General features: G+C 42.3%; 1 protein-coding gene across 14 annotated transcripts in view; it reads right to left on the bottom strand.

Moving 5' to 3' along the window:
• Positions 1-20,427, bottom strand: part of ITPR1 (inositol 1,4,5-trisphosphate receptor type 1) — a 186,622-nt gene that overhangs the window by 84,278 nt on the left and 81,917 nt on the right. For 9 of the 14 annotated variants that reach the window (XM_041118830.1, XM_030043337.1, XM_030043338.2 and 6 more), the window contains 16 exons: positions 18,806-18,944; positions 17,231-17,285; positions 15,901-16,066; positions 15,632-15,802; positions 14,619-14,684; positions 13,714-13,851; positions 12,020-12,145; positions 11,439-11,639; positions 9,673-9,924; positions 9,000-9,125; positions 8,142-8,270; positions 5,189-5,215; positions 4,155-4,275; positions 3,329-3,513; positions 1,826-1,974; positions 717-828 (listed from right to left, as the gene is read on the bottom strand). In XM_041118830.1, coding sequence (XP_040974764.1) covers positions 717-828; positions 1,826-1,974; positions 3,329-3,513; positions 4,155-4,275; positions 5,189-5,215; positions 8,142-8,270; positions 9,000-9,125; positions 9,673-9,924; positions 11,439-11,639; positions 12,020-12,145; positions 13,714-13,851; positions 14,619-14,684; positions 15,632-15,802; positions 15,901-16,066; positions 17,231-17,285; positions 18,806-18,944 — 2,163 coding nt within the window. The remainder of the gene's footprint in view (positions 1-716; positions 829-1,825; positions 1,975-3,328; positions 3,514-4,154; positions 4,276-5,188; positions 5,216-8,141; positions 8,271-8,999; positions 9,126-9,672; positions 9,925-11,438; positions 11,640-12,019; positions 12,146-13,713; positions 13,852-14,618; positions 14,685-15,631; positions 15,803-15,900; positions 16,067-17,230; positions 17,286-18,805; positions 18,945-20,427) is intronic. The other 5 variants (XM_030043339.2, XM_030043341.2, XM_030043347.2 and 2 more) reach the window with 1 other exon arrangement.

The raw sequence follows: 20,427 nt of genomic DNA, 5'->3' as shown, positions 1-20,427 counted from the left end.
GCTGCCAATTCTCAGTTGGTCATGAGCACGTTCACTGGGAGGGTATACTGCTCTGCACACCTACCGTGTGGCACGGTAATAACCTAGGTTGCTTAGAAATGCACAAGATAACTTAGACTAGGATTTTGAGATTGACCGTAGGAATGTCTAGGTACACAAACATATGGGCATATACACATTCTACTGATGCAAATAGAAAATAGGTCTGTACCTACAGAAAAACGTACTTCTCAACAAGACAAAGGAGTTGTATGCAGAAAAAGGAAAGAAAAAAAAAAAAACATGGGTGGGTATACAGACAGTTTCCGTCTACATTTCACAACAAGATGATGACTCAAATGTATATAAATTAAAATTAAACTACAGATATCCTCTTGTTGCAAGGTTACGTGATAAAGAGTCACCTAGACCCAGAAAGCAGGTAAAGAGGTTATATCCTTCATAAAAAGGTAACAAAATTAGATATTTTTACAGTGCCAGCAACTGCAGGAATTAGATTTAAACTTGCAAGTCTAAAGTAGAAAAGCGACAGAAACAAGCTTACCTTTCAAATTATATTTGAAGTTATTAGTTGACTAAAAATGTTTTGTTCCTGATCCAGTACAGAAGTGCTTACACATACAAAACACAGCTTGAAAGAGTGAGAATTTTATTTTCCTTTACTGAATAATAAAGACAGTGTTTAACACAGAATGATGAACTGTAAATTACGTTACCTTTTCTCCATAGCCTCTATCTTTGGTCATCATTTCCCTGAGCGTCTGTAATACTTTAATACATAGTTTCTCCTCATTCTCCTCTAGCAGCTGTTTAGTATGCTTTATTAACCTGAAAATAACCAATCAATCACAGCTTGTTTTAGTACTAATATTGTAAAAATGGGGTAAGATATACGTGCCTATCTTACTTAATTGGCTTAAGCCACAAACAGGCTTTATTATCATACCATTACACAAGCATCTTGGGAACATTCTCTCAGGAGCAACATTTAACCAGCCACCACGGGCTTCAGTGAAGCTGTGAAGGAAACTGCATCCCCCCCCCCCGCAGGAGGACTGCCAGATAAAACCCTCTGCCTACAGGCAGAAAGGAATCAGGGGAAGGGGCAGTGGGATTTAGGACCTCATGGTCCTCCAGAACAAGCACTTAGAGAAAACTATTCCACGTACTACTTTGTTAAAAACCGTATCAAGAGTCCTGCACAGTGCAATTGGAAATCCATCCTACCCAGCATTGGTTACTTACTCAGGTACCTAGTTTCCATAAACTCCCTATATAATCCACCCCTCCAGGAGGTGATCTGAGAAGCTGGATTCTGTTCTGAATTGCCCTCTAAATGACCTTGCAATCTTTCCTTTTCCTTCCCTCTAAATGTAGGCAGCACCTGTGTTAGGTGATGCACATGATAACAACGGATTCTGACATACTTGCCCAGCAGTAAGTGCTACAAGATCAAGTACCTTACAAACATTACTAGGGTTGAAGGTGGGTAACAAATAACACGAATCAGCTCAAAATTTTTTACTCATTTATACTACTGTTCATGACACTTGTATCCTGCAGCAAATACAGAAATTTTTAAGCATTAGCTCTGAGAGCATATGAAGCAGTCTTTCCCCATCCCCAAGAGCATTTTTTTTTCCCCGTCCAAGGACGAATTGCATTTACTATCCCACAAAATACTGTCCTTTACAAGTATTTCGAAGTATATCAAGTATTTACCAAGCTGGGCAAGAGGGCAGTGTTCTATAAGGCATGGGAAAACTGGGAAAAAGCAAAACATAACAAACCCCCTCCCAACAACACAGACTTCAAGACAACTTACTTGCAAATGAAACCTCCACTTTCACACTTCCTCCTTGCATCCGTGTTCTCTGGGAAGAGCAGTTCAGGCCTGTGAAGCACATCTACCAGTACTGACAACTCTGCCTGGACAAGAGGACGTAGGCGATCCTCTAAAGCTGATACTATGTCCTAGAATATAACCATATCAAGATTTTAAACATTAAAGAAAATCTATATTTATATGTAAATTAATTTTACAAGCCACAAAAGAGGAACAGGACAGTTAGGTCTGTCCTGATTGGATAAACTAGATTAAAGACCTCAGAGTTCGGTCAGATAAGACTTTCAGTTTTATTGATTAATACGTGTCTTAAAAAAAGGGAGCCCTGATTTCCATCAGTCCCCCAGATTATTTAGTTTCCCTACCCTGCCCATGTTTGTAGGTGTTCTTGTTGATATAGGAGAAAGAGAAAAATGCAGATTCATAGCTGCACTGAAACTCTGTGATAATGATCAGGCTATTTATGCTTACACAAACTGACAAAAGTACTACTGTTAAAATTTTGAAAAAAAAAAAAAAATAGTTATGCACCTTGTCCTCCATGTTTGGAAAGCTGTAGCTACCTTAAAAATGAAGCCATGTTTATCCTAATACATAAACAAGCAGAAAATACTGAGATACCTATGAAGCCAGAGACAAAGTTTAATCAAATTGAAATGGACAAATAGACAGGACTGGATGAAGAGGGAGAAGCTATTTCAATGAGACTGGGTTGGGCTGTGTTTTTACATTACATAATAGAAGTTTACATAAAGTTAGTTAGAACTGTTTGCCAGAAAAAGCTTTTGACCAGAGAATGAATCTTCAAAGGATAAAGGCATCATTCAAGATGATGAATTTCATATGGTATAAAAAAAGGCCTTATTGAACTGTCTACAGATCTGAACATAGCATACAGCTATAACACATCAGTCCCTATTTCTAACATGAAGCATGATGCTTAAATAGTCTTTTTAGCAAAAGCAGTATGGGAAGGCACACACTTCATTTCAGGGAATGACTGCGGCTGCAACTGGTTCACAAGGAACTGATACATCTATTTATTTCAAGCTCTGCAGTGGTTTCCAGGCAGGGCTGTGGCACCTTTCATTGTCTGAGAGTTTTGGTGCACAAGGAGCAAAGCATGGGAGGAGTTTGGAAGTCTGTGATGATGAAAAAGTCCTGTCTTCCCAAAGAAACATTACTAATGGTGGAACAAGAATACTTCAAGTACCGCTAGCTTCAAGTATCAACATCTCCTAGGATGAGTACTTCTATACCCATTAGCTGTGCACATTCAATTACCTGTCCCAATACAATGGTTTACTTTTGATTTTTTATACAGTATTACAGTATTATTATATTCAGCATCAGCCAACTTGATTACCATGTGGCACTTGGACTAGTTGATTCCCAGAAGTCTTTGTACTTAGTAAATTACTCCTTTTGTGTAGGCATGCAAGTAAGTGCTTATCAATGGAGGAAGGGGTACTGTGTAGTCACCTGTAATCTTTCAATTATGTTTCGATAATCCCTGGAGGCAGCGAGCACCGAATCTCTGCGGGCAGCATTCCTTGCAGTCATTCGCCAGTTCATTGCAGTCTTCTGTACAATGTTATGAGATTTCAGGAAGAGATTGTTGACCTGACTGTCCAAATCTACAGGAATTGCAATTGCTCGGCTTTTCGCTGCAACAAGCAAAAGTTAGTAAGAATTGACTCCTTCAGCCCATGTATTACAATCAGTGCAAGAAAAGACAACCTCTACTTGCAATTCCTTCTACAATCTCCTTCGTGTGCTTTTTAAACAATGCAATGCTTGGTCCCTGCGTAATGGGTCAGACCTCTGTGCTGCATTATGTTTAAAGGCTTTCATGCCTCAGAGCTGTTTACTGTCTTCAAAGTGTGGGAGTAGGAATCTGTCCTGACACACACACTCCTAACAACTCCTGCTAACACACATGTACACCTATCCAGCAGAATTTGGCCTCAATATCCAGTACAAATTACTCTTCTTGCTGCTAAAAGTGGAGCAAGCTACTGGGAGGGGCGGCACAAAATTCTCTCCCTGCTGTAGATCAACAGGACTGCAGAGAGTTTTGAGGTTAAACGGAGAAAGCACTTCAGGTTACAGTGACAACACCTATTGCTCAACCATGACAATATATCAACATAGCTCTGGCTTTGTACCATGCCTTGGCTCCGAGTTACCTGCAAGTGGCACCTGTGGGAAGTAAACTGCACTTTCTTTTTGGAGGGATGACATGTAAGCAGCAAATACTGGATGACCATGTTTGCAGCAGTTAGTTCTGATTACATCCATCTCTTACCTACATCTGAGAGGACCCGAATGCAGCTTTCCACTGAAGCCTTTTGGCTTGGCATTAACCAGTTGCAATGGTACACTCTGAACACGCCTTGCAGCAACTGTACAAACACAGGCTGGCGAGTCTAGAACACAAGGTTAAAGAAGAGAAAAATCAAACTCATCCCACCGTATTGAAATGTACGAACATCACCTTGAGGTAATACTGGTTACCAGCTTCGGGCATGACTCTCTGCACACCAGTCATTTCTAACTGGTCTGCATCCACTTGTTAGGCAATCTCGTGTTGTAGACAGCATATCTACCACACCATCAGCAACTGAATGGAAAGGGTGGGAATGAGTGCTGGAAGGGAAATATTAAATAGATAGCTTCTAAAGCATAAAGCCTCAAGTAATTGAAGCTTGACTAAGCAAAGGAAATAAGCAGTCATCTTCATCTGTTTAATCAGAGTTATCAGCAAACCTGGCATACAGAGATTCTTCTTTTAGCGTTGACCAGTAGCTGACTCAAGAGTCCACAGGTAAATGGGACTTTGCTCTTGGCTCAACGACAGCACAGCTCCAAAGTTGAAAACTCATCATTTCAAGTATTATTAGCTGGTATCTAATTTACTGAAGAAACCAGCTGTGTGCTTGTTATTTCGAACACAGGTAATAGTTAGTGGTAAACACTACAGCCAGGGATTGGCCAAAATTAAGGCGTGGTTTTCAGCCCTGTATTTCGCAAGGTGATCTTCCACTACAGATAGATAGGTGAGCTATTCCAACACACACATGCACATGAGCTCTGTTCTTTCATCTTTGCAACATCCCAACAATAGTGACCAAAACTCTGTTTGGTTTTGTACGGTAATTACTTAGTAGAACAATTCCTTTATTTTACCTGTAAAAAGTATTTTAAATATTTCAACTGAACCTACATTGAGAGGGAATACCCCATGTCCCTGTGCCTACTAGCTATGTAATGTTTCTATCAGCTAAGTGAACTACACCACAGTGCAAAGCCCACAAGACTTAGGAACCAGTGAAAAAATACCTCTTTTATTCTGGTCAAGATTAATGCCTGTTTGTAAGAAAAAAGTGGAGTTATATGAAAAAGCCAAATCTATTACATAATTAAATCTATTAGATCAATTCATCAAGTAACACCATTATGAAACACATTATGAGATACAAAAGGAGAATCAAAATTCAAGAACCAAAAATTACTAAGAGGCAAATACTTATTATCCTTTCTAGAAATAAGCCAAACACCAAAACCATGGCAGACAGTAGTATCCTCCAAGGGCACTGAAAATACCTGCACATTTGGATTTAAGGCACCCACATACTCCTTTAAGTTCATGTTTAAAGACTTCTTGGTCTTAAAAAGCTTCAAAGACATTTCATTTGCTTAAACTAGGTCAATAAATCAAATAAGAAATCTACTCCATGTTCCACATGCCTCCAACTACACTTGTGAAGGAAAGCCTTGGGCAGCAGCACCCTTAGGAGGCAAACAGGCTAAACAGCACTTGTAAAAGAGGAAAAGTTTTGGACAGCTGTTCTTTGAAAAGACATATTTATGTTCTCCTAATTTTATATTATTTGAACTGCACGACAGACGTACAAGGTGTTCCTTGAACAAGCAAGGCTGGTCCTGACTCAGAGGAGGTACAATTGAAGTCGAACAAGCCACAACATGAAAGGGCATCAGACAAGAAGAGGCTCGCATGGGAAGAAACAAGATGACAAGGTGCAGCAGAAAGGACGGGGAGTGACTGAATCCAAAGGCAACGCAAAGGAGGGTGGCAGCTGTCACTCGCCTATGGAGACAGCGGCACCAGGTCAGGTAGCAGTGGCTGCAGGCTGCCCTGCAGCATCTCAGACTGGGGGGGGGGGGGAAATCCCACCCGGAGGAGTGATGTACGCCAGCTAGGTGGTCCAGCGGACTGTACTCCTCAAACGGGAAAGTCCCTGGTTACGGGCAAGAGTCTTGACAGGCAGAAAAAGGGAGAGAAACGGAGCTTTTAACTTAGAGATGTAGAGGAAAGATCAATCTAGGATATGACAGAGCTATCAACTGAGATGGTAAAAGAGAGGTGAACTAAGTTACTTCATCCTGCTAGACAGAGGGAGAGATTGAGAAACTAAAGAAAAACTGCTGACGTAAAATTAACAGATGGCTAAAATATGATGGTAAGGAAGTGTATTCAAATGCTGTACACTCAGGGATGACAATTAAAAGCATGAGAGCCAAGGTATACAGTACAGAGGGAAGAGAGAAGGGCAGCGCCCCGGGAGACAAGGCTAACTTGATCTCTGTCTCATTTCTTTTGATGAAGTTTTGACAAACTAGCATGGAGGCTGATACCGCAATAGCAGCTGACATCTTAAAGTCACATGAGGTGCAAATCAACTGCTGGACTGCTCAGACTTGCTTGAGTTAAGACACAACCCTAATAAAGCTGCTAAGCCCAAACACAGCTGTTGCAGCTCTGTGCGCCCTCACAGGCGATGCCCGCAGTTTGGCAACTTAAGAGTATTTGAGCCAATCTCAAACACAGCTCTGTTGCTTTCAGTGCAACTATCTCCTTGTCTGAATAAGGAGGGCTGTCTAAGTCTATGAGAAGCAGAGCTGCGTTGAATGCTAAACAGTTGGTAGATCAGTCTGGCCACTGGTCATCCAGACACGGGTTGAGTATACGTCCTGACTCAAGGAAGGCAGAGATACAGGTAGTCAGGAAGGCAAAAGCAGGAACATTATTGCTTATACTAAGCAGAAAGAAGTCTTTACCTGATGCACAGTCATGCAGCAGTTTTATGTACACTTCCCTGGAGCACTGCAGTCACCCAGGCAGTGCACCATGATCCAAAGGTTTAGCACAGATTCTCTGACGAGGGACTGACATCAAATTGCCAGATGCCCTTTATGGCCACTTTTGGGAACCAGATGCCTCCTAACTTGCTGCTAGTTGCATTCAATTACAAACCTGGAGTCTGCACTCCGAACAACCGCCTTTGGCACGATGAGGTTGCATCAAGTTTCAACAACTACCATACTCAAACTTCTGACAGACCTGCCAGGCACCTGACCACTCCACCCACACTCCTCCCAAAAAGTTTTTTATGAATAAAGGAACGATGTTATCTTTGTGCTGCAATACAAATATTAGGGCAATGTCCTGACACTGCTTTTCTGTGGTGGAAATCTCTACCTTCCGTCACTTCACAAATGTTCCAAGCTTCTCCACATTTCCCCAACTTTTGAACAAGACAAAAAAAAATTACTCAGCCTTATGAAACACACTAGAGCTTTTGGAAATTTTTTGTTTTTAAAGGAAATTAGAATCTTCCTATAAAAACATGCTTTCTTTAAACAATCACCTTTGCACCCTCTGTAATGCAACACCCTCTCCTCCTATCTGGAAAGTTTGCCACCAAACTTTATCTTCTTTCTTCATGGCCCTCTGGAGAACTCCTTGCTGCTGTGCTACTGCTTTGCCACTGCTAGAGAGCTGGACTGCCAAACTACCGCTGAGCAAAATTGCTTGTTGCTCTACTATACCTGCCCACATCATCTTGTTCAACTGTACTCTGATCTAAGGCCGCAAAGAGGACAACCAGAGCCCTTAGATGCAACTGCAATACAAAACATACAAAAAAATCCTTCATTCCCCTACTTGCAGTGTGATTTTCTCACCCCAAACCTGGTAATGATATATAGAAACTCTCTCCAAGAGATCTGTGTGATCTCAGGGGTAGTAGAGAGTTGAATCTACAAACGAAGTAGTGTGACACTTCAGCCTCTCTAGAAAAACATTTGTAATCTGATCTATAAATCTTTCCGCTTCTACAGCAAAAGCAACATCCTGGTCACAAAGAATACCTATCTGTTCCCCTCTTACAAACACACGTTTCTTTTGAACTGGTAAATGGAACCCAAGTGGAATGAACATAATTGCATTGGCAACATATTTTTACCTTTCTGTCTCTGTACATTTTCCTACCTGCAAAGTAGTGCTCTGATCAGAGAATGGAGAACTGAAGAAAGTGGTGACTATACTCATCACTATTTCTGTAACGTACTTCTCCAATATGGAGTCAGCATGCTTTCTGTCGCTGGTGTTGTTACAAGCCTGCAAGACAATTCATCCTTAGGTCAAAAGCAGCTCAACCAAGGTAGATTAGTAAGTGTTACAGACTGGAATTCTTTATTTCTCACCGTTCTAGCCACAGCAATTCCCTGCCACAATGATATTTATGACACTTGGCTCTCTGGATTTCCAACACACACAAAAGCAGAAGCCCAACACCATTACTGTTTTAATGTGTTGGCATATAGCATGTTTAGGAGGGAAGGGAAAAAAAAACACAGTGCCTTAGAGGAAAGAAAGTAGTAGGATAGGGAGACTGAGGTGTAATGCTTTCGTATGGGGAAATACTTGGAATCCCAGGCAAAAAGCCATATGGCCAAACAAATGCCAAGCTTGGAAAAAATTTGTCCCAACCTGCCAAAAATTGTTGACTATTGCTCGGAAAGGAGCTCGCTATCCTGGCCAAAATGAGCAAGCCAGGTGGCAGAACAGAAAAAGGCATTAGACAAAAGAGCAGGGTGTGGGGCTTTTCTGAGTTTTTTGGGTTGTTTTTTTTTTTCTTTTTAAAAGGAAAATATTAATCTGTTCCATGGAATATGACTAATGAAATCCACAGGCATAAGGAAAAGAAGGCACATATAAATCCGAAGGAACTCAGTATTCAGGGTACTTACTGCCTTGATGCACTGTTATGCCTTATTCTTACTGCTCTACACTAAATAGGTTCATTTAAGCTTTTTTAATTCAGTTCCTAGATGTAGAAATCATTACCCGACAGATGTCAACCAGGAAGTTCTCAAATAGCTTCCACATATGATTACTGGTGTAAATCTCTTTCATTTCTACTTCTGTGTCCACATAGCAATGATTCAAGAAGTTGATGTATGCAATTTTGACCTAAAAGTAGAGAAAAAAAATTACCATTAAAAAAATAAAAACCTGAATGGTATTATGAATGAATATAATGTCACCTTGAAACTGCTATATAAATCATTTGTAATTCTACTTCTTCATTTTATTTAAGCACTGGTGAAATTTAATGCCATGAATAGCAAGACATCATCCAATAAAAAACACCAGGATTACTGTAGACAAAACGTCAGCATAATAATCATTTCCAGTTCTGCAGAACCATCTGTTCAAGGTTAGCAGCATACTCCATAAACCTCTCTGCCTCAAGAACCCTATAAAACAAGCAAGTACAGCATCACATCCCCATTTTAAGAGCAAGGAAACAAGCATAAAATGATTTAACTTAGCTATCCAGATGCACTGGGGTTGCTGATAGCAGGACCAGGGAAGGAATCCAGTTTCCCAGCTCACAGCTTACTGTCCACCTGCACCACCACCCTTCCCAGACCAGACTCAGCAATATCAAATCTCTCTCACCCAAAGTCAGCACATTTCAAATACATATAGGCCAGTGCCTCCAAACAGCCCTCACCTCAGGTATGCAATCCTCGTGGGTTACTACCCTAACAATGTCATCCAAAGGAAGAAGGGAGTTGCATTTTATTTCTGTGTAGACATTTTTGCCTTCTGTGCACACAGCAAGCAGTTCTACTAAGTGGATGTGGTACATCAGTGGGCTGTTTTCATCCATCCGATCCCTCTCTGATCTCATCATTTGCACCAAAGTCTGGAAGGAGGCTCTGTCATTGTAAAAGACTAGGACGTCTTCTCCCGCATTCACCAGCTACCGAGAAAGAAAAATATTCCATCAGCAGATCAAAGCCCGCGCATCTCCCTGCAGCATCCTCCCCTAATCTGTGGGCTGACTGTTACAGTGCAAATCCCGATTAGCTATTCTTTAGACACTTAAAAGGAGTGCAGCCCACCAAGTCAGCTGGGCATTCCTCTTGTGCTGCCTTCATGGGACAGAGGGCTCGAGTATGACATTTTGTCTTAAAGAATTTACCACTTCTGAACTGCTGAAGAACTTCAAAGTCAGTCCAACTGACTGCTTAGACAGAAGTTGTGCCAAGAAGCTTGTGACTTTCCACTGTGCTTTTTTATTTCACATACATTGCCTCAGCTGACTTTTTAATACAGCTAGCTGTAGACATACCATTTTGGTCAGAGAAACGCCCCAGGGGCATGCCGGATGGGAGGACTGCAGGGCTCAGTAATTCCACCCTTCTGAACAAACATCATCAATTTTCCAAGGCTAGCGAGTGACACGTTAAGTCACACATTGGAGATTTCTACCATCTTCATATTTGAGACCTGGACGGCCACATTTTCAGAGCAGTTCAGACCTCCTGTAACTCCATGAAGGGAAGGAGAACGAGCAATCCGAGACCTGCTCCAGGCTGGATGCTTCTGAGCACGCAGCTGGAGGGATCTGGGGCTGTCCTCCCGCAGGGTTTGTGGCAAACAGCCAAATAAAACACAGAAAGCAACTCCCAAGGCAAACCCCTTTTCTCAGCAGCTACTGAGCCCCGTGGAAACCGATTGCTGAGCATCTTGCAAACTCAACTCCATGTCGAGAAGCTCACGAAACCATTTTTGAACTGAATGACAAAATATGGCAGACCTTCTAGTAAGACTGATACGCAAAAGCCGGAGCTTAACAAATCTGATCCTTGGGCTCCCCCTGCTGAGGAGGCCAATAAAAATCCCATCAGACATGCAAATACACTGTCAAACAGATCACATCCAATATCCAACTTAAAGAGATTTATGTACCCTTCTCTTCACCTCTCCCTTGTATCCTGACACCTCAATTTCCCAGTTACCTACACACCTAAATTTCGGAAGACCCTCAGACTTTTCCCCCTTCAGCACTTAAACAGCTGAATATGTAGGTCTTGGCAAGATAAGAAATTCATGTCAAAATACTATAATGATAAAAGTTTCCTTCTGCATTAGTGATCTTGAAATTAAACTATTTCTCTTCTAGCCAATTTTGCTAGAGAAAGGCGCCCTTGCTTCATAAGCCCACCTATACGCTGCTGTGTAGAAGCCTGGACAGTAACTTGTAAGTATCATTAGTAACCGACCACTTGTTATACCTTTGAGTAAAGAGCTCAGAAAGCTTTTGGTCACAAAAAAGCCTGCGCTTTCTGGTAGCTGTATGCTCTTTTTGCATTGTGAGAGCTAACTGTCAGCTTCTTGGCAGTCCCAGAAGCGAGAGGATCAATTTGTCATTTTCACCAAATGGTATGTGAAAACTTCTGTTCAGACCTTGCAAATCTCTGCAGCTCTCACCTCAGCCATTACCATATCTTGGCATTTCTTAATGAATTTTCCTTCCGCCTTGACAATTGTCTGCAGGAACTTTATGTACTGAACATTTCTGCCATGTGTTTCGATACAGTGGACAAAGTGTTGAACAACGCGTTCATTAATCTCACTGCAAAGCTGGAAGTTGTTCATGAAAATGTGCTGCATTGTTACTGCTTCCAGAATCTAATGGAGGGGATGAAAGAAAGAAAGAAATTAGAAAATCAACAAACCACCAAACCCACACAGAGGTCAGGATAAAGTCAGCACTCCTGCAGGGTGCAGGACTAAAAAGAACATTTCCGAGGACCTGATCTTTCAACACAACGGCTCGTATCTAAGCCTATTTTTCAGTCTACTTCAGCCTCTTGAACTTGCTACACTGAAATGGTCCTAAGCAAACAGATCTTGCCAACTTTCGAGGCTTTAGAATGAAAACAAAAATGTGACCCCTTCAACCAATCTTGCATCAGAACAGGCCCAGAGGCGATCCCCAAGGACAATCCATTCCCTTTTCGTGCTAGAAAAAAAAAATAAAAAAAATCATGGCATGAGGTTATTCTTACCCCTGGGTTAAGGAACAGGTTTATGTGCTTGTGCAGCAATGCCTGGTTCTGTTGGTTCCCAGCACAAAAGTTCTGTAAAAACTCGTGTGCAAGCTTCATTATCTCCTGCATCCTCGTGTCTTCAGCCTGTGATTGCATGACAAATAAGATAGGGTTAAAAAGAATCTGAAGGTTCACTTTCAGGTGAGTACTGGATGAGCCACAGCTCCAGCTCTGCAAGGGAACTGTCACGTCTCTCTCACACTCCAAAGAAAAACAAACCTCCACCCAGTTCACAGACATTAGGGACGAGTTTGGCCCGCTTCACAGTTTTAAAGATCATCAAAAATAAAGTCCATAATAGAAATTACAGTAGTTTATTCTCTAAAATTGCATACTCCATGGCCAAGCCTGCCAGCAACGTGCTTTAGTCACTTTTACACTTCTGAACATACCAGTACATTGGCCAAACCACACATCATCACCTTGGGGCTACGCAGGAAAACTGCTATGTTCCACTGAAATGCATTTCAGCAGCGACAGATAGGTAGTCCATGGCAAAGAAAAGACGGAAAGTTATTATTGCAACAGCTAAGCCCAATTTATGTTTACTGGAATCTGCACACTACTTGCATGCTTCCAAGTACAATTCAGGAATCGGTGCCTTTCCTCTGACATCAGTGTGGATTACCAGTCCACTGATGGTATAAAATGCAGTTTGGAAAATTAGTGTCTGCTTTTATTTTTAAGGAGTTTCGTATATTTCCAAGAGTGAAACACCTTCCACACTGCCTGTCCGACATGCATTCACATGCATGGACAGAAAAGTGACAAGAGGTGTTGGAGGGTGTTTTTGCTGCTGATTTTTTAGCAAAATATGAAGCAAGACAGCATGAGACTTAGCTTAACATTAATCAAAGCTTTTGTCTAGAATTACTGGTTCTCAGAAACCTGTAGAGTTTGGAACAGAGGACAGCAGAGTGACCAGGAAAATGTGAAGAGCTCCCTCACCTATGCAACGATAAGTACCTGTCACCTGTGACTAATGGGCAGCCAACACAATGAACTTACGGTGCGCTTCATCAGCACAACGCGGTGCTGTGCAAGCTCAAACCATGCAGCAACAGAATCAAACTGGGCTTCAAACTGCAGTTCTGACATTACATGGCACTCTGTATGGCTATGAACAGCAGACCTCGCCTGGAGAGCCAGTTGCTATTCATTCATTTCCAAGGGGGCACCTGGGACTCTACAACTGGGAGGGTCTGTGTCTGTCTACTGGGCGGACCTGCTGATAGATCCCACAGGAGACCAGGCACCCTCGTTTCCCTTCGTGTTCCCAGGGTGGCTGTCATACAGCTACCTCACGGCAGTAACAAGGGTCTGGTTTCCACCAACACAGCTTAACTTCAAGGCAGCACACACCTCCCATGAAAAGCAGAGAGTTGAGCCTTGGTCTTACTCTGAGCTACGATGGACAGACACTTCTTCAGGAAACAGTGCACAACACTGTCTATTCAAAGACCTCGCACAAACAAAGCTTATACAAGCTCCGCATTATTTTTGAAGCATGGATATTTCATAGACTATGAGGCTATATAAAATAGACTCTGTGAATCCAATATAAAGGTAGAAGGTTCAGGAAGGTTCAGAGGAGGTATTAAAAGCCCGTCAACATGACATGAAGCAAGGCAACAGCCGTACAGAAACCCAACCTTTTCGTAAGGGATCTGCAGCAGCTCCAGCACAACCGCATGAGCTCCCATGTTCCTCAGAAGTCGCTGCTGCTGCTTACGGCTTTTCCTGACCGAGGCACTTTCCTGAACGCAGAGCTTGCTGAGCCGCAGCAGGATCTGGAGAAGAGACTTGCTTTAGAGCTGAAATTCTGGGTTTTATTTCAGAGCACACCAGGTGGCTCCCAGAGAGCAGCAACAGTGAAAAACGCATCTGCATGGACCAGAGCAGCTCTAGGCAGCAAAATCACGTTTCGGGGTCTCTGGATGAGGAGCTAAGACCAGGCTCAGGCCAGGTTAGCTCCTGCAACAGCAGCCAGCGCAGCCTTGTGCCACTCGGCACAGGCAAGGGAAGCAGGTTACTGGCCCGGGCACCACCCGTGGCATCTGTTGACTAGGGCTGGTCCTGCAGAATTCAGCCGTGGCAAGTGAACCCGGCATCGGGCTCCGCAGTATGGAACCACAGAAAGAGCATTAGCTCACACCACAGCAGCGCCAATGCGTGCTCTTTATCCGGTATTTTTTAAGTTAAATTTCAATAGCACAGTGGGTTTGAGTGCAAGGTACTCGGGACAGAGCAAATTAAATAGTTTCTCCACTTGCTTCCTTCCTTCGTAGCCTTTAACAGTAAAAATATTGTGTTACCATTGAAACAACAGCAAGATGTCGCATTTCTCACTAATCCATTCTTAAGGAAAGAATACACATGTCGTGCTTATTATATTCCTGGCTTCTCATTCAAGTTGGGATATGTTATTACTCAGCAAATAGTTTCCACAATGGAAGAGTGACTCAGACTTTCCTGGGTGCCTCCCTCTGACTGCAGCTCTGCAGAGCTGTGTTACTCATTTACACTTCCATTTAACTACCAAGAAGCAAAGTTTTACCTCTTTTACGACACGATAGTTGTAGCTGCTAGTACTTTCAGGCTTTTGGGACTTGCTGTGACCTTCCTGAGGATAAAATCAGACAATTTATTAGTAGCTTATACTATTGTCTTCATGAAGGCTAAAATTACCATTCTAGGATAGCACCCGCTTTCTTCATGGAAAGGAGTGTCATCCTTCAGTTTTCTGACAGTCTCAGAAAAAAACATATAATTATCCTGTCAAGTCACATTGACCTCTATAACATAAAATAAGGTGAGGGTGGGCTGATTTTAGAGATGGCAACCTCCTGTCCTTTCCTTTGCTTGTCACATTCTGTCTGTAATCAAGTATCCCCCCCCAAAACTTCTTACTTTCTGTCCCTCTCTACTATTAAACTGTCATTGCATAGATATCACGAGATGCCTTACAGTACTATGCGCAAGGAAAGCAACAAGTTAATTACTTCTACCTCCTTCCAACAATAAATGCTCATAACCCAGGGAATACTTGAATTCGCTCACCCAGTCTTTTCTATATGATTGGAATTATATGGAGGCAAAAGGTGTTTAATTAGTTCTAAGCCAGATGTGCATGCCAAGAAAGTCCCATATTATCACGTACAGATAAAGCACTGTTCTCTTCTGTCATTTAATCACAGTGCCATGATTCAAAATGCATCACACCTGAACAGTTCACAGCTCTGCCCTTAGATTATTTGAGGTACTTTTGACCATACAAAACCCATGCAATCTGTCAGTGCTGAAAGGGCACAAGTCGGGAGCCAGAGCAAACCCAAACCAACTGCTCTGTTAGAGCCAAAAGATGAGGATCCTGAGCAGTTTCCACTTGAGGCTAATTGGCATAAACTAGCTCAAGTTCTCCTCTTATTCTTGCCTTAATCTAAAAGCAATACAGACAGGCTCACCAGGCTACGTAGTGTGCTGGAAAGATCCTTTTTGTCACATTTCTAGAAACAGTTACATCTTCATAAAATATTAACACATGAATTTGAGCAAACACAACCTAATTACCTCTTTTTTCTTATGTTCGTTTTCACCTTGCACTCCATCCATAGTCTCATCAGGACCTTGGCCTTTGTAAACCCAAAGCTCCGATTTTTCCACAATAGACCTCAGCTGGTCCAAATCTTGTTTTATCTGCTTGTAGTTGTCAACATCTTGGCTGGTAACAAGCAGTTGAACCTTACATGAATGCAATCCATTAGTTGCACAAAAGGATTGTTTTTAGCTGCAACATATACATTCATATGAGAAACGACGCTCTTAATACACATACATACCTGCTTAAAAGCTTGAAGGACTTCTTGTCTCTGACTAAAATGCCGGAAGAGTAGCTGAAGTGCTCCAGACACCAGAGGAGGATAATCATGCATTGTTAAATGCAACAAAACTCTGAGAAACGTTCTGCCACCATGATCATCTAAATCCAGTGGTGTGTTCTCCTCACTGAAAACAAGAGTGTAGGAGTTAACTAGCAGGTTCTTCAGACCAGTCAGTGGTGGCAGAAAACCTTTTTTCTTACTTTTAAATAAGGGGGAAATTTATCAAATCAAGTGCTATCTTAAGACACACAGGGTTTTTTGGTGTACTGCTTAATAGGGAGGCTATTCCAGAATCTCGCTAATTATTGTTCGCTCAGCTTAAATTATCCAACATACATTTTTAGGGGTCAAACTATGCCAAAATATTTGTCCCTATGTCAGCCTCAACGTATAGCTCAAACAGTTCTTGCCTATTCCTGCTATTAATCTTTCTCACTATTTGTGAAACAGAACCCTACCTCAGTATCCAGGTTGTAATTCTAATTACGTCAAGCACTTGAAATCCTCCTCTTTCCTCTATTTCCCTTGCACCTCTTTTCTGAGCATGAGAAACTTATGTTGTATTTTTTTTTCCTTTCAGTGCCCCCTGAATCATTTCTGTATTCTGCTTCCAACCAAGTCTGCATGCTTACTTTAAAACTTCTGGTTATTAATTCTGTAAGTGAACCTCTCTCTCCCCTTCTGCCTTCATTTAAGAACTCAGTTATCTTAGGTTTACAGAAAAAAACTACAGCTCTGAGAAGCTTAAGGACAAGCTCAAGTATTTGGACTCTGTCACTGACTAGCTGTCCTGTGATTTAAGAAAGGATATAAGTTGCTCCGGCTGGAAGGCAGGTATGGAAGGTACAGCTTGGTTTGTTCTGTCATGCGTGTGCAGTTTACTGCTGCATTATACAAAAAAAGGGTGGCTAAATATCTATCTATCTCAGTAAAAGTCCCAATCCTTGCCTACACAAACTTTTCCACCTAAGACTTCACTGCAACATTCAGATGTACTTATCCTCCAACTTGGCTTTCACCCACACAAGTGAAACCCTCCCATGAAGATCTTTCTGGCTGAAGGACCCCTGTCGTCCCTTATTTGTGGCTTTTAATCCAAATGGACAGTACTTTGAGCTGCATCAAAGGCATTTCAAAATGAAGCCTAGGTAACTGACAGCTGCTTCCAACCTTTTCCCAGTTGCCACCTCACTTTCAGCTGCAATCCACGCTCCTTGGGAGCCCTGAGGGCTGCAGCCTGGGAACTGCTGAGCTACCCCTTGATTAGCACTAGTGAAGAGATACTTTCCTTCCGCCAAAGATCCCCTCGGCTTGTTCTTCAATATGTTCAAAGTCTAGGGCTCCTGAAAAAAAAAAAAAAAAAAAAAGACAAATGCATTATGTCAGAGTTGTACCAAAGATGTTTTTGCAGCCTAAAAACATTTTAAACAGCAAGTGGTGATGTAGGTGTAAGCAAGGGGGTCTTAACAAGCTGAAAGGAATGCTGAGAGATTACTGAAGCAGCCTGCTAGGATAACATAAGACAATATATTAGCCTGTTCTCAGCTCGCAAATTAAACTGCATAGTAATTTCAGAAACGTCCAGGCTTATTCCTCCCTTGCCTATTTTTAGATTGCACCAGCATCATTCCAGGACACTGATGGGACCTGGTGTCATTCAGAGGCGCCATCCACAAGAAACACCAAACTTCAGCCTTGAGAAGTTCTAAAGTAATAAATTCAGCAATGACAGCAATACCCCTGTGGCTCAATAGACAAAAGTTCTTTGCATTTTTCAGTATAGGGTATATATTATCACATGGGCAATGACCAATGCTCTGAAATAAAAACATGAAAACGTTAAAACAGACTTGGAGCTCTCAATATTGCACAAAGATTTGCAAAGGGGAATGGAAAGAGAGCACGGGGATTTTGCATCCTTGCCGAAAATGTTTATCCCCTTTCTTCCAAAGTTCAGCTCGCAGAAAGAGCTCTCGCTCTCCCGCCAGCCCAGTTTTGAAGGCCCTGGCACCCCGGGGGGCTGCTGGACAGGCAGCCCAAGAAAAAAGTAAACACATCCCCTTTGAAGTGAGATCAAAAGAAACAGTATCCTTCCTTTGAAGACCTCACATCTAAACCACATTTTCCTTATCCTTCTCCTTTGCATCTAGAGATACAGTCCCCAAATTGAGGAAGAAAAACTGTTTGATGTTTAATAAGCTCCACTTTTAAAGTCCAGTTATTCGTACATGGTACAGGTCCTAACTACAGGACGCTTTTTCCCCTGGAAAGCAATACAGCAATTGACAACACCCCATTTACCCAGTCCACTAACTACCCTGCTTTCAATTAAGAAGAACACTGGACATGACAAGCTCCTAAACAGCTTACTTTCATACCCTTGTCTAACACCACTGAAAAACAGACACCTCCAGATGTCTTGCCTTCCTACAATACCTTTGGAAAAGAGAAATTTGGGTGGGTCGAGGCATCAGGCAGGGGGAAGGGATGGAGGAAATCAGATTACTCTGGGGACCCTTTTCCTTCACCCAAATTTCTTTAATAGAAAAGATTTAATGTGAGGTTGATGACAGATCACATGTGATAGTTTTTTTCAGGTTTTCTTCAAAGGATGAATTTCAGGCTCTTGGTCACACTTAACACATGGAAACAAGTAGGAGAGAGTACAAATAAATCCTGGGTTTTGTTTGGGGTACATGGAAATGATCCCTTCTCATTATTCCCACTGCTAGCAGGGTACTCTGCTTCAGTGGGACCACTGAGATGCCAGAGCAAGAACCCGAATCAATTATTCAATTAGCACCTGTAAGATTAAAGAGTCCTCCCTAATCCACACAAACTTATTCTTTGCAAAGTAACTAACCTGGTACATTAGCTGGCATTTCTTGATTACTGCTTCCAGTTGGTGATTCAGACATCTGGGCATTGCTTTCATCAAATTCATGTTTAAATATACAAAGTAGGCAGGAGATTCTGTAGTCCAATCTCACATTCAAAATAAACTAATGATACAGAAGTAGTAAAAACGTTGAAATAACTTGCCTATTTCAGCACATGTACAATTTACACATAATGCAGTGCTACCAACATGCAAGATCAACATAGTAAAGTTGTGGATTTAACTTGGAGAAAAGGTACGCAAATGTTTCCCCAGAATTCAGTAATTTTATTTAGTGATTTCAACAAGCACGTGATATACACAAGTAATAAATGCTTGTGAGAGATTTTGGCAGAGTTTTGATCCCTCATTATTGCCCGATGCCCGCATCCTCACCCCGCAACCCCCCCCCCCCCCCGCCAAGGAAAGGAAAGCAGCATTTCTATCTCCGTTCTGAAACCAGCAGGAATCTAACAGACCAGCACTGCTCTCCTCCTCGTGCCGACTCCCGGAGTGCTGTACCAGAAGCAGCTGAACGTGAGCTGCCAAGAGCCAGGCTGCTGCTGCCACACCACAGCTACCAGTTCGGGTGGGCTCTATGAGCTAGTGCCCGTGAAACCTCCAGCACAGCAGGGACCACCTTCTCGGTGGTCTTCCTCCCTTTTGAGGAAAGACGTACAACGCAAAGAACACTTGCGGTTCTCTCAGATTTAGGGGAAAATGCTTAATGCCAGTTTCAATAGACCACAGTAACAGGGGAAATTCTGGCACACTAAAATATCCCATTGCACATGCCGGGCCATAGGAGAAGTTCTGGTTTTAACTAAAATTAGCAACCGTGAAAGGAAGTGAATCAAGCCTCCCCTACATGCTGCATCTGCTGCTGAGGGGAAGGGCATAACCTCAAACCCAGCTATGTGCAAAGCCTCCCACGGGGGCACAGGGAAGGTACACCAAGGCTTTCCTGCTGCTTCACATACTTTCGCCCACAAGGCTTTTGAAGCATTCTGGGCCCCCTGAACTTGCCCATGAAGCTACTGTACAAAAAAGGGACTCCTACGCTGAGGAAGGGAAGATGGATTTCAGTGCAGTGAGTTTGTAGCCACATCCAGATCGAGGCAGCGCTGTGGAAAAGGGAAAAACACTTTTCTCTCTGTGTCCCTAAGACTTAGGAGTGAACAAGTCAGAAAAGCCAGAGATGGAAGAGACAGCGAGGCTGGCAAATGTGCACACGTAAAGAACATTTCAGGCTGATGGCTCTATGAGGAGTCTCAAGTATCTCCCCCCTCCTTGGGGCACTTAACAAGATGGCTCTATAGACTCAGAGAAATTACTAAGACAGTAAGGTGGAAAATGAACTCTCCACTTCAGCAAGTCAGATATTTACAAATCACCGGTAAATATGCAGATGTCTATTGCAAACTCATTTTTATTAAATTGTTTCAGTAATGGCATAATATTGTCACATGCAAGTTGAGTGCTGCATGCCTGAAAAAGTCACCCTTGTAATGTTTTACCAGTTTAAAAAAGGCACATACAAGGCAGGAGCGAATTAAAAGGCAGCACGGCACTATATTAATGCTTAGATTAAAGACAGCACAAGATGC

Source organism: Aquila chrysaetos, chromosome 20, assembly GCF_900496995.4.
Source record: "Aquila chrysaetos chrysaetos chromosome 20, bAquChr1.4, whole genome shotgun sequence".
NCBI lineage: Eukaryota > Metazoa > Chordata > Aves > Accipitriformes > Accipitridae > Aquila > Aquila chrysaetos.
Note: the sequence above shows the minus strand (reverse complement) of the source record. Positions and strands in the feature narration are given on the sequence as shown.